At 26.1% G+C, this 26,278-nt stretch overlaps 2 protein-coding genes across 2 annotated transcripts in view; one reads left to right on the top strand and one right to left on the bottom strand.

The window, feature by feature from the left end:
• Nucleotides 1–13,986, top strand: part of LOC129618938 (protein sevenless) — a 78,858-nt gene extending 64,872 nt beyond the window's left edge. The window contains exons 3-15 of the mRNA XM_055533971.1: nt 897–956; nt 1,070–1,414; nt 1,481–1,726; nt 5,404–5,874; nt 5,942–7,081; nt 7,138–10,687; nt 10,776–10,871; nt 10,926–11,065; nt 11,131–11,325; nt 11,391–11,821; nt 11,878–12,026; nt 12,269–12,334; nt 12,675–13,986. Of these exons, the coding sequence (XP_055389946.1) occupies nt 897–956; nt 1,070–1,414; nt 1,481–1,726; nt 5,404–5,874; nt 5,942–7,081; nt 7,138–10,687; nt 10,776–10,871; nt 10,926–11,065; nt 11,131–11,325; nt 11,391–11,821; nt 11,878–12,026; nt 12,269–12,334; nt 12,675–13,540 (7,755 nt within the window). The 3' untranslated portion in view covers nt 13,541–13,986. The remainder of the gene's footprint in view (nt 1–896; nt 957–1,069; nt 1,415–1,480; nt 1,727–5,403; nt 5,875–5,941; nt 7,082–7,137; nt 10,688–10,775; nt 10,872–10,925; nt 11,066–11,130; nt 11,326–11,390; nt 11,822–11,877; nt 12,027–12,268; nt 12,335–12,674) is intronic.
• Nucleotides 13,987–18,468: 4,482 nt separating this feature from the next.
• On the bottom strand, nt 18,469–25,508 carry LOC129618664 (probable serine/threonine-protein kinase DDB_G0280133). The gene is made up of 2 exons (XM_055533554.1): nt 23,980–25,508; nt 18,469–19,429 (listed from the first exon to the last, which is right to left on the bottom strand). Exons 1-2 carry the CDS (start codon nt 25,392–25,394, stop codon nt 18,751–18,753), a joined length of 2,094 nt encoding a protein of 697 aa, XP_055389529.1. The 5' UTR covers nt 25,395–25,508; the 3' UTR covers nt 18,469–18,750.
• Nucleotides 25,509–26,278: the final 770 nt, after the last annotated feature.

Genomic DNA, 26,278 nt, shown 5'->3' on the forward strand with positions numbered 1-26,278 from the left:
ATTTGCACTAAATTTGACGCAACTACAGGTACCCAGTAGGGTGTTGGCAATATGGGATGTTCTGATTTTGTTATAATTAATAAGTTTAATTAACTGAAATGAAGGAGCTCTTAATGTTTTAACTTCCAAGAAACGTTTTAAATAGTTTGTCTTCCCATGAAAATAGTTTCTATTTTGTTGTTTTCTTTAAATGTTTGAAAATGCCAAAACAGAGTAAAATCAAAATATTTATAAAAACTAAGAGAAATAATAAAGGTCGAAAAATATTAAATTTTGAACTATTTCTTTTACAACACAAGTTCGCACAGAGGTAAAAAGTATTTTACTCTGTATATAACGTTATTACGTGAAAATTTACATTATAAATGATAAATTCAAATAAAATGCTAATATTTGTATATGAGCTCCCACTTTCATAATTAAGAACAGCATCATTATAATATCTGAGTACTTACGACTAAATCGGAGAAAATAATTTTGCAAATATTTTATTGTTCCACGCTTGATATACTTTAACAGAAATCAAAATTAACCCTATTCAAATAATTATTTCCGTATTGAGTTTCGACTTTATGAGGAATATTCGAAGCGGAAATGTAAACTTGCACATATTAATGCACATATCAATCAATATGTGCCTCAAAAACATGAGAATTCCCAATATCATCTGAAATCTATAACAAATATTATGGGTTTCAAGTCTTAAGCAGGTAACGCACCCTTTCTTTTCTAAATTTTCCATAATTTCTGAAATCTAATGTCTAAAATTGTTTTAACAATATTCGATCATTAGTAGGTTATTAATTATAATGTCAATGACAATTGTACATATTTCAAAAAATTTTATTTGAATAAAAATATTTGAATATAATTTATTTTCTTTTCATTAATTTCAGTATCATCTTGGTTGTTCACTATGGGAATCAGCTTTATTATCCTCTTGCCAAATAGTTTGCGTAAGTTTCATTCTAAATATTAAACATTGTTTTTACATTTTCCAATGGGATTTTTCACTTATAATATTAAAAATATGAACATTTTTAATATTCATTTGAATAAAATTTTCTAGAATCAAACCGATGATGATTTAATTCAATTAAAAGATGTTTACTGTACTATGGGCTGTAATAATGCTCTAAAACGATATTTTAAATGGTTACGGAGTGAAATTAAAATACCACCAGCACCAGCTTTAGTTGCTGATACTTTAACAGCTACATCATTATCATTAGAATGGAAAGTTCCAGTAAAATTGATTGCATTAACACATGAAACTTATACACCAAGCAGTTATTTAGTACAATGGCGTTATGAAGCTCTAGATGAAGATTGGAAATTTTGTAAAAATCAAAGTATTGATTATAATAATTCAACAATATTTTTAGATGGTTTAAAACCATATACAAAATATAGGGTAAATTTTAAATATTTTTATAGTATAACAGAAATATTTATGCAAACCATATTATGAATTTTTTAGTTTCGTGTTTCTATACCACTGTCCCCAAATGGTGAAGAAATTTTGGTATCACATCAAAGCATCATTATAAGTACTTTAGCTGAAGGAGTACCAACATCACAACCAATAATTGTAAGAACTGTTGCTGTTGATCATACAAGGATATCTGTTTCATGGGAACCTGGTCCATTTCCGAATGGTCCATTATTATCATATTCTTTGGAAATAAAATTATTATCATCCGAGGGTTATTATTCTGCATTTAAGGTTAATTTTAAAACAAAAATAACTAAATTAATTAAAAACTAAAATTTCATTATTTTGTAGCACTAATATACTAACCATATAATAAACTTCTGATAATGAACAAAACTTTTAACACATACTATATTCAACTTCCGAAACTATACACATAGGTGTAAGATTTTTTCACTATGAACATACAGCGTTTAATGCAAAACAGTTTAAGAATTAAATATTCAACATAGCACGCCTTTTTGATGCGTTCTGTAACTGCTCTTTAACTCTAAAAAAGAGTGTTCCACAATATTTCTACTATATTTTTTAACATAATTCGGTTCCTCTTTAAATTATAAACAGAAATATTAAAAAATATTTCAACTGCTTTTCTTTAACAACAAAGATCAGGATTCATACTTTTAGAACTTATAACTTCGCATTACTTAACTTGGTGCTTAATCTTGTTATACAGTTTATGTACACAATTCTTATTACCTGAAAATATTTTACATTAATTTTCCTCCCTTTTGGCAATTCAGGACCCCACTTTGTATATCTATATACATACCTACTTACACTGTGATTAATGTGTCTCTATTCCTGTATACATAATTAAAGAATAATTAATTCTATTTAAAAGTCATTTTTCTAAAAATAATAATTTTATTGTTTTAGTTTCTTTTATTTTTCTACATGCAATTTGTAAAATTATGCGTTCTTCATTTATTTAATAACAAACAAACATTTAACAATAAGAACTGACAGAAAACATCATTTAAACAAAAACAAAGCAACAAAACAATTATGTTTAGTATTTTTATTTTTGACATTTCAATCATCCCTCCTTTTAAAATTTTATTTTAATTTTCCGTTTTCTACAATACTAAAAATGTATTTATTACTAGAGTCTCCATACTATTCAAATTGCTTACTTCAATTAGCATTTCTCTATTCTCTTATTATATTTTTATTTTAAATAAATCAATTACTAAAAATATTTTTTTTAGTAAAAACATTCAGTTTCAAGTAAGTCATCGGTCCAGTTTTTCACAGAATTGAATGCATCTATTTTTCTTTTCTCTTGTTGCTTTTCTTAATTTAGTTCAATTTCAATTGAAATTGTCACTAATTAGCTGATCATCAACAGCCATCAAACATACATACATATTTTCCAAAAAAGAAAAAAAATTTCTAAAATTAATCCGAAAACATAAGTTATAGAGTGTTAAATTCACAAATTTATGTAAAAATTCTACATAATTGTAAGGGGGGAACAACAATAAATATGCGTTAGTAGTATAGCAACATAAAATAACAACAATATTTACTATAATACTTACAAAGTAAAAGAAATCCTGATATACAGTTATGTGTACCGTTGTTATTCAAAAAAAAAAAATAATAATAAAATCATATAGGACGCGGGTTTAATTTTGAAACAGCATCCAAACGCAACAAAAATAATAACACAATGGCACTATGCTTTTTTTTTTCAATGGAACCTAAATGAAAAAAAAGTAAAAAAACAAATAATAAATTATTATTATTTAGGGAGAAAAAAAAATCATTGGAGACATTTCCGGTACATAAACCAGAACTACATCTACACATACATATTTATACGTATATGGAGAGTAGAATTTGAGAAAAATTGTAATATGAGTACAAATATTAAAATTATAAAATGAATATAATAATAACAGTATTTTGACACATTATCTATTAATTATTGCAATACACTTGTCTTAGGATATACGCAGGATTTCATAAAATATGTATAGTTTACATCCATATTAAAAAGTAGATTAATTTTGAGTAAGAAATGTAAATTATTTTCGAAAATTGATATCGGAAATTCAGACAAATTAAAATCAGAAGAACTAAGCGTTTTATGCAGGTCCTTCACAAAAAGTTATAACAATTGCTACACACAATACAAAACTCCTTAAATTTTTCTAAATTTTGACAAAGTTACAGCCTTAATGTGTCATTTCGCCTCCATTCTTTTTTATTCGCATTTATTGCTTTTTTATGTTTTCAATTATTCTTATTGTTAAGGAGCACTCAGTGATAATTTCCCGGCATGAAGCTACAGTTTGTATTCTAGATTTATTGAAAAAAAAATATTTCGAAATTATATTCTGAACCTAATAAATAGTAAAAGTCTACTTCTCGAAATTAGTAGTCAGTTTTTGCATACTTTTTGTACAATGTTTTAATTTCCTTGTTATCGTCTTTCATAAAAATCTTAATTCTTAAGTATTTATTCAAAAACTATATTGAGTTTGTAGTCTATTTAAAATATACACATGTACCATACGCACATTTCCGAAAAACTGAACAAATCTTGTTTAATTTTCGAAATTTATTAAATATTCTATAAACAGAAGTTTCTTATCGAAATTTATTTTTTATAATAAAAAATTATTGCTTTTCTTACAGTTTGAAAAATAGTGCATAACATAATTGATTTTAACATTTTAACACGATATTATGGTAGAATATTGTAAATACGCATTATAAATCTTTATACATAATATCAGCATATACATAAATGACAATATGAAATCAGCATGATGGATCTTTTTATCTTTTCATCTCTGCATGTTAATTTTACATCCGTTTTTCATTCACAACAATTAACAACAAACAAATTTTTGTATTAAGTTTTTTTTTTGTTTATCTCAATTTTAATAAATACTTATACATATAGGAATGCAAACATACATATTTACATATTATTACATACTCACCTACATTTCATATAAAATTTTGCTTTCGAATATTAATAACAGTATTTGTGAATTATGTGTGATCCTACAGTATGCATACATGATTGCGATGCGATAAACAAAATTATACGCTCACATAAATTATGGCATATTTTAGGGCGATAAACAAAAGATTTAAATGTTTTTGTTGTTTTTAAATTGATAATTTAACTGCTTTTTGCATGTTGTTTAATAAATTACAAATACTTTGTAGGTTACACTCGCATTTTAAAGTGAAATTGCTATGAAATAAAAATTATATCATGCAAGTGAAAACAGTTCATACTTTACTGTACGAGCTTCCTTATTTCTCCAATAAAAACATGTGAAAATTGGAATGGAACGCGATAATAATTGGCGCCGAATTTCCCGAAAGCGTTAAACACAAAATAATTGAAAATTATAGTAGCTGTATTTTGTGCAAATCAAGTATATTATAACAGCTTGTACTTGAAACAAAATAATGACATAAAATACAACGTTATAGTATTTGAATAGTGTTGTCGTAGAATTGAAACTCATTGTATTATTGATATTTAAAAACTATACTGCATTTAAATCTTTTTAACGCTTGAATATCATTAGTTTTGAAAATGTCATTTTTCATTTTACACACATATACATACAAATGTTAAATTATATCACACTATAAATGCATGCATTAGCACATTGTGACGTTAAAAAAGGGAAAAAACAAAACCATTTACTTTTCAAATTTCGTCTTGTCTATACTGAAGTGTGCCTACATTTCTTTGAAAAATAAATCACTTGTGTTGTTTTGCATTACAGAGAATGGCCTTTTCACATTACACATCACTTAAAATATTCTTCTTTCCACTATTATGCACTTAATTTCCTTTTATGATTCTATGAAAATATATTTTCTAAAATTAGAACAATAGAAAATTTAAATTTAATTATTATACTAAATAGGAGATCTCAGCGTCTGAAAATGTCAGTTTTTATATATTTGATAAATTACAACCGGCTAAAAATTATTCAATTGAAATATCAATGAGAAACGCTGTTGGTGAGGGTCCAAAAGCAAAACGTAGCATTAAAACCTTAGATGCTCCTCTTCTATATCAAAACGAACCGGAACCAAAATTAATTTTAGGAACAGAATATTCTGTAATGTTTCAAGATGCTGATATTTTAAGTGGAAATTCAAAAGTTTTTTATCACAGCGAACATAAATTATTGGGCATTGCAATTCATATTGCTAAATCATTACTTTTTATATCGGATGTTACAAAAAGAGTAGTTAGAACAACTTTAGGAGTACATGGACCAACAAAAATCATTTTAACAGCTGATTCTGAGAATGTCAATTTTGTGCCTTCTTTATTAACCATTGACTGGTTAAATGATCATTTGTATATGTTAGCAAAATTGGAACACTCGGTAAAATTTGTCTCTTAAAATTAAAAAAATCACATTTTTAAAAGAATTTACATTTTCATAAACGTAGAAATCACAATATCAAATATCACGTTGTAATCTTGATGGCAGCAGCTTAACAGTAGCTTATGCCGGCTTATCAACCAAACCAAGTCATATTCAAGTTGATCCGGTTAATGGTTTTCTATATTGGATTATACCTGGTTATCAAGCTATGGATGCTGGTCTTTACAAAATGGATTTAGCTGATATTTCAAACGGAGTTAAACGTTCAACAACTGTTTCCCATTTGTTACAAGGTGAAAGTTTAGGGGCTTTTGTTGTTGATTTCAACAAGTTCAAATTGTTAATACCAGCTTTAGCAAATAATAACATATACTCTGTGTCATTCGATGGTAACAGTAAAGAAGAAATTCGTAATAATACACAAAAACCACAATTATCTGTCGTAAAATCATTAGCAATGGCGAATGGTATATTCTATTGGACAAATGGAATAAGTCTATTTACTGAAGATCGTCATGAAGCTGAAGACAAATATTATCATAATTCGTTTCCAATAATACAAAATGAAACTTTTATATCAGTAGCTGTCAATTTACCATCATCACAACCAATTCCTGTTCCAGTCTCACCGCCGAGGGAAATACAAGCACTTTTAAGTTCAACAACTGCAAAGGTAACATGGGATATACCGTATTTATTAGGTCACCAAGGTAAAGGTGCATGGCAAAAATGGGAGTATGTTTTAAAAGTTATGGATAATACAATAGTTCATCATTCTTTTGTGAATATATCGGAAACTCAGTACACTGTTTATAATTTAAAACCAGATACAAATTACACATTTTTAGCAGCCGCTTATACATCAAGTGGATATAGTCCTTATAGTACTGAGTTTAAAGCGAAAACATTGAAATCTAGTGAAGATCGTTATCTGTTTTGGTCGTCCAGCGATGGCCTTTATCAAACAGATATTATTGGTGAAAATGCTACATTGTTGAAATCGTTCTCTGATATTTCTTATGGAAATGTTACTGATATTGAGTGGTTTGAAGATTTACTATTTTTCGTTAGTAACTCTAAATTAACAATATTAAATAGAACAGCCAATAATGTGATGAACGTTTGGTATGCAAATGAAGTTGAAAATATTGGTATTGATTGGATTGGAAAAAAAATATATTGGTCCAGTCCAACACAAAGTTTTGTAAGTATTACCAAATCTTTTTTGTTTCATTTTAAAAATTAAAGCTTTTCATTTAGATTTCTAGATCAAATTTTGATGGACAAAATCGTGAATATATACTTCCAACGTATTCAGTTAAAGAGATCCGAATAGATTCTCTTAACGGTCACATTTATTATTCAACGGGAAATAGTATAGAAGCATGTCATTTAAATGGTAAAGACAAAATACACTACACAACATTCCAACATAGCACTGGATACATAATGGGACTTACCTTGGATATTGAAAATGAAAAATTGTATTGGATAGGACGTCGTTATGGTGATAACCCAGATTTATACATAGCAAACATGGCAAATAAATGGAATGAAGATCGGAGAATTCAACAAATTCCATTAGGAACATTTCTTGTAAGACAAGATTCACCTTCAAATTTTCTTACACATTTTAGTGATCGCTTATTATGGATGCAAAATAATTCGACAGTAATTGTTGGCGATATTTCCGGCGAAAATTTAGCGAAATTAAATTTGTTATATGAAAACAAGGTAATACAGTTGCAGTCGGTATCAGTATTGGATCCCAGTCATCGTCTATACCCTAAAGGAATATCAAGGAAAAAATTGAATGTTATCCCAGAAGCTATTGACGCTTCTTCTGTACGAATTGATGGACTGTGGAACTCATTTAATATAACGTGGTCTCCAGTTTATACAGTAAATTATGGAAAAGTATTTTATGAAATAAAAATTCAAGTAAAACCTCAAAATGATACTATTGAAATAGCAACACCAAACGATACACTAATGCCTTATTTCTATTATTCAGCCGGACAGATTATGCCGTATACTGCACTTAATATTAATATTAGAGCATATACTTATTGGGCTGCTTCTAAATTTACAACTGTTGATTTATATTCTCCAGCCGCTGCACCATCAGAACCTACCAAGGAACGTATATTTATTACGCATTCACATAATCCATTCACAGGAGGTAGAAATATTACAGCGACATTAAGATGGAATCCTCCAGAACGACCAAATGGTTTAATAAAATCTTATAGCATTTATGGATGGTATAAAGTAAATGGAACAGAGAAAAATATACGTTTAGAGAACATTAAAGAAGAATTCGCATCCATTTCGAATCTTTTAAACAATATAACCTACTATTTCCAAATTCAAGCCTTCACTTCTGTTGAAGGAGGTAATAGAACATTTCCTATTCATGTAAATTCAAGTATAGAACAACCTATTCCAAAACTTCTTATTGCCGAATCAAATCGTATCGAAGAATTTGATTTAGACTTGAATATGACGCGATCGATAATCCATACAGGTTATCCAGTAAATTACTTAGCTTATATTGAACTAGAGAAACGTATTTTTTGGTTTGACGATAACAATTTAGTTTCACTAAAAGCTAATGATAGGAAACAAATTAAATTAGCTGTAATAAATAATGAAATTTTGTCATTAACCGTAGATTGGATACAAAGAATTATCTATTGGTCACAAACTGAAATCGAAAATGGCTTAAAAAGTTCAATTTATCGATTAGATTTAAATCAGTTTGAAGGCAAGCCATTATTAGGCGAAAAATTACATTCAAGCTCAAGTTACATAAGAAATCTTACAATATCACCTTTTGACCAAAAATTGTTTTGGCTGGAATTTGACAATTTTTATGCGAGATACGGTAGGTTAGTTCAATACGATTTGCATGAGAAGGCTGAAATGGAATTAGAAGATCAAATCAAAACAAAATGTAATCGAACACTCGTAATAAAAACTCTTCTGTTAGATACTCCTAGTTGGAAGGAAAACAATTTAGTTTTAATACATATTGATGATCAAATGTACATGTACGGACTAAAATCAAAAATGTGTAGCATTTTAACCAAAGAAAAGTATTCATTAAATATGAAGAATTCAGTTAGACAGATTGTTAAAGATAGCGATAACATTTATATAATTAGAAACGAAACAATCATTATAAGATCATCAAGATATAAATTAAAATATCAAGTTAATTTTAACAAAAAGATATCCCATGCTCTAGCATTTAATTATCAAAGCTATCCAGAAATGCAATGTTTATTACCAAAACAAGTTCGAAGCGGTACAGAAATTCCTGAACTCATAAAAGAAACAGAGCACAGTTTAACTTTGAAACTACCGCTTCTTGAGCCTTATTCTGATTGTTCATTGCAATTGACTGGTATAAAATACTTAATTGAATATTCCCCTATTGATCCAAAATTCCGCAATACAACGAAATGGAAAATGATTACAGCTTATAAGCCAATCACTGAAGTAAGAAATTTAAAATCATTTACAAAATACATGGTGAGAGTGTCTGTTACTAATTATTATGCCGAACGATTAGGACTTAAAATGTTTGAAAGTGAAAACATAATTTTGTTAACAGCTCCAGGTCCACCATCTTCACCCAGAGATCTCGAAGCAGAGCCAATTAGTCCCACAGAAACTATGGTTACATGGTTGAAACCACTTGAAATGAATAGCGAATCGATCTGGTATGAAATACATTACGAAACAGAAAGTAATAAGCATCAAAGCCCAATAACTGAAGACAAATTTATTCTTGATCCATTGGACCCCGAAAGAATTTCATTCAAATTAACAAAACTATTACCAAGTCATCAATACACTTTGTGGATTTTAGCCTATTCTTCAAATACAACATACACTTCAAGTGAACGTGTAGAAATTGAAATGTTTGATGAACCCGAAAATATAACCATAAAAGAAATTGGTTCGACATACATGAAATTACATTGGATAACGCCAAAAGATGTTAGTAAATACGTACTCGAATGTAACATAAGAGGCAATCGAACAGTAATGACTGTTTTTGATTCAACCGACCTTTCCTTTTTAAATATTGATAATGAACATAACTATTTAATATCAGAATTGGAACCAAAGACTACGTATAGATTTTCTGCAAGATTATTTTATTCAAAGCATGAAAAATCATATGTTTGGCCACCTGAAGATCGCTTCTTTTTCGAAACTTTAGGTGATTGTCCAAGTTCCCCGGGAAAACCTAGAGTAATTCCTGTTGGGGGAGATGTTATTAAAATATCATGGGAACCAGCACGTGATAATGGTGCTTTTATAGAGGAATACAATTTAGAAGCTTTGCCTGTAAAGTCAAATGGTCGAAGAACAAGAAGATCCGCTGAAGATACATCGCTTTTACAAAAATCAGATGATGACTACGAAAATGAAGACCTTGAAAATTTAAATAATAGCACCGAAGTCATTATATATAACAGTTCCGATGCTGATGATAATTACACATCAATATTACAACATACTAGTTCAGTTGAAGAACCTCAACAAAAGTCTGAAAAATGGTTTATTTACTGTAATGTTACAGAGAATCATTGCATTAAACATGATAGTAAAATAAATGAATATACACTTAGAGTGAGAGCAAGAAATTCATATGGATGGGGTCCTTATAGTCAGGAAACAGAAGCTATTAGCGAGCCCTATAGCTCCCCACAACGACATGAAACTTTAGTTTTCGCTATTGGAATTCCAATATTTTTATGTGGATTTGTTGTTATAATAAGCTGCATTGTTTTTGGTAAGAATTTTTATATAAAATAAAAAATAAAATGTTCAAATCAACTTTATTTAATTAACTAACGAATCAAATTTACCATGCAAAACAGTTCATCGCCGATGTACAACACCAAAGAAGATCCTCCAACAGGCGAATAATCGATTCATGGACGTTGAGTTGGCTAATTTACGTGAATTACCACGAGGTGGGAATTTTATTCAACAAACCAATATACTCTATATGCCTCATCCATTAACAGATGCCGATGTTGCATTACTCCCACAAATACGACGTGATCAAATTACGATGACCAATTTCTTAGGTAGTGGAGCTTTTGGTGAAGTTTATGAGGGCATCGTACGGTCTGATGATCATATAAACATAAGAGTTGCTGTTAAGGTAACTTTGTAAATTCATTATTATTTTGTATTTTAAAATTCAGTCTTTATATTCAAACATAAAAGACCCTTAGAAAAGGTGCTTTGGAACAAGAGAAATTTGAATTCCTTCAAGAAGCTCAACTTATGAGTAATTTTAAGCATGAACATATCTTAAGATTAATTGGAGTTTGTTTTGATTGTGAATCACTATATATAATAATGGAACTTATGCAAGGTGGTGATCTCTTAAGTTACCTGCGCTCATCTAGGCCGCAGAATGTAAATTGAAAAAAATTATGAATTTAAATTAATACTTGATTACAATTTTCAATTTATTATTTTAGGGTGCTCCAGCTTCATTAAATTTACTAGATTTAGTATCATTGTGTGTCGATGTTGCATCCGGCTGTCGATATTTAGAAGAAATGCATTTCGTTCATCGTGATTTAGCGTGCCGAAATTGTTTAGTATCATCATTAAATCCGCATGAAAGAGTCGTTAAGATTGGAGACTTTGGTTTGGCACGAGATATATACAAAAATGATTACTATCGAAAAGTTGGCGAAGGTTTACTGCCAGTTAGATGGATGTCACCTGAAAGTTTAGTTGATGGAGTATTTACATCACAATCTGATATATGGGCGTTCGGAGTTTTATGTTGGGAAATTATGACTTTAGGACAACAACCATATCCAGCTAGAAATAATTTTGAAGTATTAGATTATGTTCGAGATGGTGGAAGACTGGAAAAACCAACTGGTTGTCCTAGAGAATTGTAAATTTGTTAAAAAAAATAAGTTGATAAAATAATTAATTTATTTATAATTTCAGATATCAATTAATGTTGAAATGTTGGAGCTATAGGCCAGCAAATCGTCCAACATTTAGATATTGTTTGCAAGTTTTGGAGTGTTTAAAAGAAAGTACAAGTAAATCATATCAATTGTTGTGTAATGAAAATAGTAATCGTTTACCTAATGGTAAGTCATTAAATTGCATGTTGGAAAAAAATTCATTATTTCGTAAATGCATGTGATAATTATTGTAAAGAAAAATTATTGTTATGGAAAATCATTTAAATTGGAAACTTAAAAAGTACCTTGTATACATGTATTATCACATTATTGCTTTTAAATATAATCATTTGTTTTGTTTGCGTCTTAAAAAATAACATTAAAATATAGTTGGAAATCATAACGAAAAAATGAAACACGTTTTTTAGGTGACATTTTTAACCCTTCATATCTGGGATCAGATTTCAACCATAATCACAATATTGAATTCGAAGGTAGGTTATTTAAAATAACAACCACTTCACTCTCTTTATTTTGTTGTTATTTCATTTTTTTACACCTTGTTCAAATGTTCTGAATCATGATTGTTAAGTTTTGCAAATTTCGAATTGAATGAAAATGAATTTTTCGAAATCTTATCGTTCTTATTACCAGCAACGATGCATGGGAAGTTGAGTAGAATTCAAATTATGTTTTATCAACATATTACATTACTTAATTCGATAAGATTTCGTAAAATCTATTTAAATTACAATTAAATAATCTTTTAAAAATACATTTTAAAATTATTATTAAATTACTACTATCGCAATTAAAATATGTTTTATTTTATAGATTCAGATAAATTTTCGGCTTCAGATAATAATTGTAGATCTTTAGAAAATTTGGAAACACCAGCAATCCTAACACCAGCTTCATCAACACAAACAATTACACCAAAATATTTAGAAATTTTATATGATGCAAATGCAACACCAACAGACAATAAATCACCAACAAATCCAAGCAATCAATATGAGGTACCAATACCAAGTAAAGAATTAGTACCATGTGGTACAATGGCTAATAATGATTTATTAACAACGGAAACAACAAAAACAATTGAATGCCCAACAACATATTCGTTTACAAGTCCAATAATTGTTAAATCATTAACAACATTTAGTAATGACAATAATAAAATATTTGATAATATTTCAAATATACCAAATGGTATAACAGAATGTATTAGCACAAATAATAATAATAATAAAAATAAACGAACAATATCAAATTCTTCAACAATAAGTGTTGGAGGTGTTGGCGATAATTGTTCACCAAAAATATTATGTAAAAGACTTAGTAATAACAATTGTAATAATTTAATTAATAATAATACAAATATTAATAGTAATAATAATAATTGTAATGAAAATAATAATTTAAGTTTATTAAATACTAATCAAATATTAAAAGTTAACTTACCATCACAAAATAATAATAATAATATAGATAATAACAAAATAAATTATAAAAAATTATATAAAGATAGTGTTGTAGTTAATAATAATAATAATAACAATACAACGACAACCATAAATAGTAATATTAATAATAATAACAATAATGATAATAATAATAGTAATGAAACAAATAATTTAGATTATAGTAAAAGTAGTAAAGAATTACAAAATGAAGATGGACGCATACTTGTTACCTAGTTTATTAAAATTATTTTACATTTAATAAATTCAATAGAAATTTAAATGCAATTATTTTAGAAAAAGAAAAAACGTAAAAAAAATTATAAAAATTTGGAATGAAATTTATGTTACGTAAGTCATTGATTTTTGGAAAATGGTGTCAAATTTAAATTAACAATATTATAACAAATTAATTAAATCGCGTACTTGACATTTAATAATATAGTAATGTCTATTAAGACTTTTAAAATACTATATAAAATTTAAACATTCTTCTAATGTATGTTTTAACCACAAAGTTTTTTAATTTTTTGAATGTGAGTAATTGATTTTAACAGATTGTTAATGCAAGAAACAAAGTCCCTATTGCTAATTTTTATTAATTTATATTTCATTTTAGATAAACCCATAAAAGCAAAAATGGTTAAAGCAAAAGGAACACAAAATTTAATTATTAAACATCACTATGATGTTTGAATTATAATTATTTCTAGTCAAAAATTTAAATCATTTGCCTAAGTTTCTTTTTATTCATATCCTACTTAGTACAAATTAAACATACAATTTTTAAAACCTTTTTAAAGAAAATTTTAATAGCAATATTACCTACAAGATAATATTGCCATTAAGATATACAACCAATGCTTATTGATTTTAAAAATTTCTACTTCTGATTATTGTATGTAACATTCGCAACAATTACAATAATGATTGAATAAAAATTAATTTAATTCAAAACACAATATTAAAATATGTATGTGTAATAAAAACCTCATCTAATTAATTCGGAATGTACAAATAACATTTTATTTTATTTAAATATTAAATTCAATTTAAAAATTTTATATAAAATTTGTATAATTAACAGATTGCTTTCTTATATTCGTAGAATTTGTAAACATGTAATTAAATTGAAGGCATATTGTTAGACGAACAAGAATAATGGTAAATTCTTAAACGTCAAATTTTACAAAATCTGAGTTGTCTGAGTTTACGGATACTCTACTACGTTTTTACTCTCAGTCAAAGTTTAAATTCTTAAACGTTTAAAAAAAGTCAATTAAGCGTCAAAATTGTAGATTTTTTGTTTTACATGCAGACAGTCTGACGTAGTAATTCAGTAAATAAATTTGATGTATTGAGTGACTATCATTACGTTAAAAATAATATAAAAAATACTTTTTTTATTAATTTTTAATATGTAAGTATAAAATTATTTTAAATCTAAAAAAAATTTTTTTTTTGACGTTTACGGATGATCAAAATTCAAAGTCAATTACGGGTAAAAAGTTTACTACATTTCTGTCCGTAAAAGTTTTAGTTTCAGACAGTTTGCAGACTAAAATCAAAATTTTGACGTTAAAGAATTTGCGGTAAGATTATTTGATAAAAGCAAATTATGCTTTCTGTAATACGTTTTTAAAAATTTGAATAATACAATTTTATTACAAAATTTTCTAATATACGATTCTATATATTACTTTCTATGTAATATGTTCTTGAATTAATAATACATACGTGAAAGAATGAAAATTAAAATTAAAACTTGTTCTAGCCACAAATTGTAAATTCCAATTTTGTAAATTTTATTTGAAAAACTGATTAAAAAATTTTAGTTTTATTTCTATTTACCGCGAATTATAGCATAATTATCATTGCCATTTTTTATTGTCGGTACAAATAAAATAAAATATTATATTTTAAATTAGAACAGAGTATCTTATACCATATTATTGTATAATAGTTTTAATAAATTTTAATAAAATGAACTGACAATATTATTATGTTTTGTATATAAATGCAAAAAAAAAGACAATATATATAATGTACTACATTTTTACCTATTAAATAAAAAATGAAAATTCTTTTAACCAAAGACTATTAAAATAATTTTTCACTAATTATAAAATATTTTACGTTTAAGTTATAATAAAAATTGTATTTAATTATTATATTGTTAAATTTTAAGATATTTAAATATATAAAATGAAAAATAAGATGAAAATAATTTTGAAAATTTTTGTTACCCAACTCAATCGTGAATTTTTAATTTTAATCTAGAGAAATTTAACCAAAATTTTTATTTTCAAAAATATATTTCAATAAATTTACATTAATTAATTAATGTTAACATAATTAAAAATTCATGATTGACTTCTTAAATTTTTCACCTAAATTTTTCACGAATAAAAAAAATAATTAATCAAAAATGGTAAACCAATTGTGCCTTCATAGAACTTTTTAAATTAACCCAGAATTAAAAAGGGTCATTAACATATCAAAAATATTTAAGTATATTTAAATTTTTAAAATAAAAAACAATTTATTTTCGAATTTTTTTAAAAAATATTAATGCTTATGATACTAATTTAAGTTAAGATAAAAGAACATTTAAAAAAATTTACGATAAATGCTTAAAATAACTGAATTACAAAAATTTATTAATATTGGCAATATGTTTTTCTTAATTAAAATTTAATTTTACTGCATTGTTACTAAAAAATAAAAATCTAAACGTTAAATATATTATATTTGAGGAATATAAGAAAGGTTGAAAATGTTCAAAAATTTTGTAAAAGAAGCTCCTTCTTCCTTGATTTACAGTATGAAATTAAAACTAATTCTAATTTCGAATTATTAAATTTAAACGATCACCCTACGACTAAAAGCGCCAATATTTAAAGATGTTCTTTACTGAGGAAATAATTTAAGTTTTCTTATTATAATGATTATATTTTATAATTTCGGCTGTTCCACCAACTAACATATGATTCAATATCTTAAAATTTAATAACATGCACAGTACGTAAAAAATTTTAAATGTTCTTCACTTAATGTATCTATAGTGGAAAAACAAATTTTATTAAATAACTTGAATAAAGTGAATATTGTACATTTAAAACACAATAAATATACATTTATACATAAATACGTACTATATTTTAATTATATTAGATAATGAAAATCGAATATCGAAAATTTAACACCTTTATATTAAAGATGTTTTTTTTATCATTTAATTTTTAATTTACGCATAATATAAAACGATGTTTTTTTTATAGATTAACAATATAAATTTACGAAAGTCATTATTATTTGAAAAGAAAATTATTTTTAGAAAATTTTAACATTTACAAATTTAAGAATTAATAAAATACAAAAACTCCAATAAATTATAATATATAAAATTCTAGTAGTTAAATATCTAAAATTAAATTAAGGTAATTTTTTTTTTAATAGAATAATTCAAAAAAAATAAAACTTGAAAAATACTTTATATTTTTATAAAATATTAATTTAAAATATGAAAAAATTAGTATCAGAAGAAAAAGAGAAAAAATATTAGCATGATTATTTTATGATTTTAATTTTTAATTAAATATTAAGCTAAATAATTAATTTTTAAGATTGAAAACTATAATTTAAAATAAAAGAATTTTTGAAATAAAAAAAGAAAATGTTTTATTCTTTAATAATGCATATTTTATTCATGTATCGAAAGAAGTATGGGAAAACTATTTGAAAAATTAATTAATATGTATTTATTATTATTATATAAACAATATTTATTATTTATATAAAAAGTAATTTGAAAATTATATTATATGTTTACAATTTCAGTCGGTTCTATTTTAATACATAGGGGATTTTCGATAATTCAAACATACACTGAAAATTCTAAATTAAGTCTTAAGAAATTTTTTCATGCACCCTTACAAATCTGCAGAAACTGAATATTTTATTTTTTTATTTGTAACATACTCATGTAATTCTTCGGCATCCAAAATTTTTTATTACACATACTCTTCTTCTGTTTTAAGGTATTCTTTATTCGCTTTGAAAACTGCATCACGAAAGCAACTTCTCCTTTCCCGTCCCCATATTTTTCCAAATTTTCAGTAACATTGAATCCGCAAAAACAAATTACGAGATATTTACAATAAAGACTGTCTTCCATATTCTATTAAACGTATCGTATGAAAGTATCAAATGAGGTAATAAACACTCTTTTTTTTAGTAACACAAAATTCTTTCCCTAAAAAATCTTACACCTTGAAATGGACTCTCACGGTTATAAAAATAAAACTGCTACCTACTTGTCCAAATACTATGAATTTAGAAATAACTTCCTGCAGCAGAATAATTTTGACTATCTGAAAAATTGCGCTAACCATACATCGTGTTTATTTAATAGCAAACAGTATTTTTTTAAAGTAGAAACTGATTTTTAAATAAATTTATTTTAAGTTCTACATTAAAATAATCTTTCTTTATCCATGTGCACTAAGTAGATTATATTAAAAATAAAATTTATTACTTTAAATTTTATCGAAACAAGAATAATCAGTTGAAAAATCAGTTTTTCTTTTTTTCAATTTTATTTACTCAATCCCCGTCCCGTTTTTGATTTCATTTACACATGTATTTAGATTATTTTGTTTTGATCTATCCTAAGAAAATCTGCCGATGACTAGAGCATTATAGAAAATCTAATTTTTAAGTTGGATAAAAATACGAAAGAATTATAATTTTAAGAACTACAATTTATTTCAAGTTTCATATAATTATATAAATGATGCAAAATGAAGCTTTTATGCAAAAAATTTGAAATTCCAAGTTTACGTTCGTTGCGTGATAAAATATAAAAAAAAAAATTTGAAATTTCGTGCAAATTGCATAGTTTTAGGATTAAAATGTTGCTTATAATATCATAAAAACAATCTAAAGAGCATTTAACAATACAAACGTAAACGTCGTAAAAACTAAAGACTACTGTTTTATAAAACTTAACATTTCAGAACAAATAATTACAAGATAACTGTAAATTAATTTTCCTAAATGTTTTCTATATTTATATACATATATATATATATATATATATATTTAATTTAAAAAGAAGAAACACAAACAACTTTATTAAATTTATTTTTTTTTTTTAGACTGAAATTTTATGAATTTGCAATCGTGAATACAATTAAAATGTAATTTACTTAAATTTTGTTAAATTCTTCAATCTATTTTGATGGACTGTGTTTAATTTTCATTTGGAGATGATAATTCTTAAAATTACACTCTTAATATCTAAGAAAAAAATACGACGATGATAATTTTTTCATAAATTCTGATTATTGTTATAATATTGAAGATACGATGATTGATTTTTTTGTCAATAATATCCTTGATGAACTTTTGAATAAATATCAATAAAAATCATCGTAGTAATAAATTTAATTCCTTTCCTTTTTTATTGGAATATCGTCATATACGTCGTCATCCAATTCATCTTCTTTACTATTTTCATGTAACAAAACATATTCCCTTGAACTAAATCCAAATTTTATAACGTCCTTTTCTAATAGTTCAAAATACTTTTTCGATTCAATACGTTTATTATTTAAATATGTTCCATTAGCTGACTCCAAATCCAAAATATATGGACGAACACGTTTTCCAACAGTACCATTTTCTCTTTCAAATGGAACAAGACGATATTGTAAAACAGCATGTTGCTTAGAACATGAAGGATGATCAACTGGTAAATCGCAAACTTTGCGATCTCGGCCAATTAAATATGCACTTTGTCGATGTATATATAAAGTTGGCATTGCTTTTTCACCCTTAAACGGGTATAAACGCCATCGTCGTTTTGGTTTTCTAGCTTCTGGTGGTTCAGCATATTTAATAACAACGCCATTAACAGTATTGGTATCCTCAGTTAATTTTCCACTTAAAGCAAAAGTAGGTTTTTGTTTTTCAGATGGTGGACCACCAGAGGAATCACGTGATCCTCTTGAATTTTTTGACCTGGAACGGCGGCGTCTGCTGCCGCCCCATTCATAATCTTTGTCTTCACTATTTAATTCTCGTTTGAATGATCTTTTACGAGGCGAAGGACTGCGACTTTGTCTAAAATATAATGAAAATAATTTTTTTTTAAGTTTGCAATAACAATGAAAAAATTTTTTTATTTTTTTTCTAATATAATAATCGAAAAACAGCATTTTTATTTTTATTTTATTCCAATTTGATTTGAACAATTAATTTTTAATATTCACGTGTCTTGAATAGTATGGTGCCCAATATTTAATATCGTCTATAATTCACCTGCTTAAGTTTCAGGAAGAGTAGAAAGATTGAAAAATATAAAACTCTCCAGAGAATTTACAAAAGATTCATACTTAAAATAATACAAAGTAAAAATAAAAGACTAGTTACTCTTATACTCAAGTATAAAGTTATATTGGGCAAAGGTATAAGTAATATTTATAAAAAAAATATAAATTTCAAATTAATTTATTAGTAAATAGAAATTACTTTTTTTTTGGTATTTTATTTTGTCTTTGTGCTATTTTAAATATCGACATTCTTTATTTTTGCCTCTTCCTTTTCTTTTCCTCTTTCCTTTTGTTCAAAAATTGCAAATGATATAGTGTAATAAAATCTATCATCTTTCTACTCTTCAAAAAAATTAAAATTTTTCAAATAAAATTAGACGATTGAAACAATTACGTTATAAAAATATTCTAATATGAGTTAAATTTTCAAACGGAGAAGAAAGTTCTTTGTTAAATTAATTTTTAATTTAAGATTATTTAAACTATTAAAATGTGTAGATCTATTTGGATTTTATTAAATTAAAATCATTCTAATATAAATTCAATAAATCATATATTTTTTCGCAAAAACGTTTTAAAAACATAAACAAATTTTTAAGGGAATTTATTGTACTTGGAATTTAAGGGTTTCGTTCACATTTGCCACATACTACAATCGTAAAACATTCAAAAATTTCATTAATTGGGGAATGATCATGATTAATCTAAGTTATTGAAACTGGAATATTTAATAATACTATTATTAAGTTCCTTTATCAAATAAATTTTTCAGTACACTTCGTGTTTAAAAGAAGAATATTTAAAAGACAAAATTACATAAGGTATTTATTAGATACTCAAACATAATTTTATCTTTTATAATATAATTGCCTTACATTACTAGTTTATTATGAATTGAAGCTGATTTAATGTTGAATTTCTTTAATTTTAATTGAATACATAAATATTAAAATTATAAAATTACAATGAGTGTTTAACAAAAAATAATATTTTCTAATAATGCAGGTGCTTCAAACATTTCACACATCTGATATTTAAAACTGAACCGAAAGTAATACTTTAATTACCTATAAAAAGGTATTTTTTTTTGTATTTAATAAATAAAAATATTTACTGATCTTAAACAAAAATATTCATAATTTTCATCTCTGTTAAATATACATACATTTAAAAAAAATATTCTTACCTGTTGTGTGATTTTAATTTACATAATTATTTAATAAATCCACATTTATTTTTAAAATATAAATAAGCTAAATAAATCTATTTTATTGATAACTATACTGATTGATGCATTATCACATAATTCACACTAACATGATAGAATGCTGCGGTCTTCTTGCAAATTCAATTTGAAATGAATATTTCAGCTGATAGGTAATAAACAAAGATATACATTTTTATAAAATCAAAATGCAGTGACGATTCAAGATGTAGTAAATTCTATTATTTAAAAAAAATTATGTATTTTAACTTTGTGTTGTAAATAGCATCCTCAATCTTCGTTATATTTGAAGAAAATTAAATTAAAATGTTGAAATCCATTTTACATAGTAGCAATAATATTGATAACGTCCATTTTTTACTTTAGAGTATCCAAAAACATGCTCCCCTCAATATATCGCAAAAAGCTTATCCATGTTATATATTAAACTTTTGAATAAGATCCATAAAAATTGACGGCAATAAATTAAAATATATTTTTTTAGGTACTTCAAAATATAAGTACAATAATAACCCAAAAAAAGAGAAACATTAAAAATCTTTCCATATCTAATATAAACATGTTGTTGAGCATTAAATTGTAGTTTTATTACAATAAATTTAAAATGCAACTTATAAACAGTAAAAATTTTTTAATAAAAGTGTAGTATAAAAATGATGCATTTTGAAGTAGTATAAAAATTCGATGATTACTTTAATAACATTTGATGATCATCTAAATACTCTGGATATGAATTCCAAATGAAACTGTGTGTTGTTAAAAAATTTCCCGGTAATGTTGCTTTGATATCAAACAATTCCAAAAAAAAAATTTATTAAAACTGCTCACAATTTTATAATATTTCCTTTATATGTAATAGACCATTGTAGATGTAAAACGAATAAAACATATGAACCGTGCGATTAGCCAATTCATATGAATAACTCTTGTAAATAAGACTACAGATCATACGTAAGCTGGTTATGATGCAAAATACATATTTAAAAAGTTGTGTTTGATGACATTTTAAATTTGATAATTTGTCGACAAGTTAAAAAATTTACAAGTTGTTTATACCATTTTTAAACACATGTAACATAATATAAACGTATATTTTTCTATATTTTTCCCTTGAAACCTGGAACAAATATATACAAAGGAAAAATAAGAATAGTTTTAAATTATTTCATTTCGCTGATATTTCATCCAGAGTAACAGCCAAAATATTATTGGGTAATACACTCTTTGGGAAAAGTATAGGTAATCCAAGTTGAACTCGCAGCAGATCAAACAGAAACTCGATTATATTTTTTTTTTGCATTTAATTCACACTTTACTTTTTATTATTAATTATTTAGTAATTATTACTTTTTTTGCATTATTTAATTGGGCACCATTACTAATAAGAACATTATTTTGTAATGAATTTTTTTTTATTTATTATATAAATTTTTAAAATTTTTAATTCTCAGCCACATCAATTCTATGCAGGTCAATATTTGTATCTGCAACAAAGAGGAAACTTTTAATATTTATTAAAATAATACACTCCAATGTACATATAAATCATTACATTTAGTTCGAAAAAAAAAAACTTAAAAATCCTTTAACATAAGTTGTTTTTGAGATTACGGTAATTATTTGATTTTAAAACTGTCTGCATTTAGAACCTTGTGCAAAAATTAATTTAATTTTCTACAAAAAAAAAAGTAATATGACCAAAAAAATTCTCCGAATCTCAATTTCATTTTATTAAGTTTATACAATTTATATGTACATTGCATCACTATATAGGAATATTAAAGTAAGCATCAAATGCAGTTCGTGTTTAAAGAATAATGTGCAATTTTGCTATTACATATTATTCCAAAAAAAAAAAAAAAATAGAATTTTTTTTCTTTTATTGAATTATTTTGTATGTTTGTATTTAATATAATATAAAAATGTTAGGTTACCTACATAAATGTTAAATTGAAAAATCGGAAACTTTGTTATTATACCAAGTTACCTACTTTTAATATAAAAGCAATGAGTTTTTTAAAATACTATGTCATCAAACCAATAATTATTGTACAATATTATTACACAAATGAGAGTGCAAAATGCTAAACTAGTTACATACATACATATATTATGACTTATAAATTTTATTCTTAAATAATTCTATAAAAAATATATGTAGGTATATATCCAATTGTAAAATATTTACATATAATTCTAAAACATAATGTATACATGCTGTATACAATAATTGTATTCTAAATAATTACAAATGTAAAATCGCGTAAGAGCTAATTTTAATGAATTTTATTTAAAAAACTCAAACCAAATTATACACTTACTATCGTACAAATTTCCGTTCAATAATCGCATAATTCTATTCAAAATTTTTTTTTAATATTTTATTATTTTAATAATTATTTTCATCGAAATTTTTCTAAACAACAAATATGCATGGATTTTTTGACTAACCTATGAAAATCAAATAAACATGTTTGATTCACTAAGTTCTAGGATTTTTTAATAAATAGAAGCAACCTTGACTTCCATAATGTAATACTGTTTTTATAATTTAGTTTTTGAAATTTGTATTCAAGTTAAATTCAGCAACTCATCTTAGCTAAATCTGATTAAGGGCGATATTACTGCAATATGGAAAGCAAGGCAGCTCTTAAAATATAAAAAATAATTGATTTTGAATGTTTTATTCAATTAAAATTTAATAAAAAATTACTAATGAAAGTTTCAATGTATTTTTTAATATATTAAATTATTTTGTCTTAGTTATATATTAAACATGATTTTGAACACTGAATTTTAATTTGAAATACCTACTTGTAGCTGAATAATATAATAAAAACTAGTCTAAAAGGGAAAATAAAATAAGAATACTTAGGTGTTCAATTGTGATTTAAGTCAAGATAATAGATTACCTTAATAATAGAACTAAACTAATTCTAAATCAATACAATAATTTTATTTTCGTTTTATTATTAAATTTCGTATAAAAAGCGGTATGAATTGACTTAATTTTTCAAACAAATTATTTTGAAAATACTTTAGAATAAATGCTGTTAATCAATAAATATTGAAAATAAACAAAATTCTATAAATAATAAGTAATTTTTTGAGCTTACCTTTTGCCTTTATCCCAACTACGTTCACGGTGTGAGGTTTTTTCACTTATAGTTTGCTGTGATCGTTTATCTGGAGACCGACTGGAAAATCGTCTTTCTTTTGGACGACGTTCACCACTTAAACTGTTACCGGTGCTTTTTTGAAAATCATTTTTTCTGCTAGTGAAATTTTTTCGATCTTCCGATCCGTCTCTTCGTGGTTCCCGTCTATTGTCGTTATAATTTGGTCGTCTATTTCTTTCCATACTTTCACCAGATTTTCCAGCTCTATTTCTGTCAAAGTTTTCAATCCGCCTATCGTTACTGTTTCGACGGAAATCATTACGCTCCCTGCGGTCTGGTAAATCTCGTCGTTCTGGCATATCTCTCCGTTCCCCTCTCACATCAGGCCCTCTACGGTCATAAAAATCATTTCTTTTTTCACCACCAGGATGACCTCCACCCCTTCTATCTTGAAAAGATCTACCGCCGCCTCGACTATTATTCCAATTATTGAAGGGTCTATTGTTTTGATTTCGAAAATCATTGCGATCAATATTTCTATCATTCCAATTTCTATTCTGAAATCTTTGCTGCTGTGGTGGTTGCTGATGATGTTGTTGTTGTTGCGGATGTGGGAATGGTCTTCTTTCTCTTTGAGTATCGAATCTTTTATATTGATCTCTATCATGGTAACTATCTTGCCTATTTCGGAATTGATCCCGATTTTCGAATGTGTTATGCTTGCGAAATTGTTGTTGCTGTTGTGGTTGATTTCTATCATCGTGATGATAAATCTGTTGCGGTTGATGTGCCTGATGCTCCCTATTTCGGTCATCGAAAGGATTTCTTCGGTTTGTTTTATTTTCATTTTGGTAAAATCCATTACCAGGGTCTCGCCTTTTTTCTGAATATTCTCTCGGATGCTCAGGACTTTCCCACTTGGAGCTTGCTTCAACATATTCGTGACGACGATGATCTGTCACCGTTTGTGAATCACGGCTGCGATCGCGACTATGATGATGACTTGTATGTCGATGTGATTGTTGCGGAGACGACTGTGATGAAAGTTTTTTTTCCTCACCATATTCCAATTCTTCAGTTACGCGCCTTTTTTTAGAACGTTTTTCATCTCTAATTCCTTTTTCCGATGGATTACGTCTTTTTTCTTTAGTCTTTTCTCTACGCTTTTTTTTTAATTTTTCATTTTCAGATTCACTTAGAGAAAAAGATAACGATTGTTCTTTTTGTCTTTCACGTTGTTGTTTTTGTTTTCGGCGTTTTTCCTTTAATTTTTTTGCCCGTGCTTTTTCATCTTCAGAACTACTAGAGGAATCTGTTTCGGAAGCAGAACCAGAATCCGAACTCCCTGAACTAGAAGTTGCCGTTTCTTCAGATTCTGTTGAATCTTTTTTCGATCTTTTAGTTTTTGCCATTGTAAAATAACCTTTTAAATATTTTTCTTTTGGCTTTCTGCAATTTTCAGCCCAATTTATGATTTTTGAAAACTTACAATTATTTAATTTGCTAATGGCGGAGATGTTAAATAGTCAAAATGAATGATACTTGTGTTTGTAGAAATTGACATTTAAACGTTTCAAAACAGGGATGGCACCCCGACTAAATTGAAGGCGAATTTGCAAATTAGTTTTATTTTAAGCAACAAAATTTCCTTTTAAATTGTATTCGACGACAACAAAGTGGAATTTTATATTTGCATTAGCTGTGTGTAATTCAAAGAACTTGTAGCCTTCAAAGAACTTGTTTATAATAGAGAATCGAACTCAATGGGTGCAGTTTGATATTTACTGTCAAAAGTTTGTTACACTATGTAATTTTATGCCGGTATTGTTTAGTTTTAAAGTTTACGTTTACTTTGTTTTTAGTTTAAGTTGTAAAATTATATTTACTTCATTTATATGGTGAATGTAATGTAGTAAGTACTTGACTTAAAATTTGAATTTGCATAATATATACTAAATAGATTGAAATAATATTACTTGAAATCGACTTGAGTTTGGTATTAGCTGACAAACATTTACTAGTTTGTTATATTCGATCTTTCATTTAGGGAATATGTCGATTTTCACATCATGCTAATAATTTTATCGAATCGACTTGACTTGAAAATTTCAAAGCAAGTAGAGATCGAAACAAACTCGAAGTTGCATATAAACGCAGTAATTGTTAATTTTCAAGTTTCTAAATTTCATAAATCTTTTCCAAAGAAGTTTATATTGTTAAATTTTAAGTCTTCGCTTTACATAACGTATTTGAATTAACAATAAACAGATCAATTTGACATTAGAAAATAAACCGA

This window comes from Condylostylus longicornis, unplaced genomic scaffold, assembly GCF_029603195.1.
Source record: "Condylostylus longicornis isolate FDR11 unplaced genomic scaffold, ASM2960319v2 ptg000010l, whole genome shotgun sequence".
Taxonomy (NCBI): Eukaryota; Metazoa; Arthropoda; class Insecta; order Diptera; family Dolichopodidae; genus Condylostylus; species Condylostylus longicornis.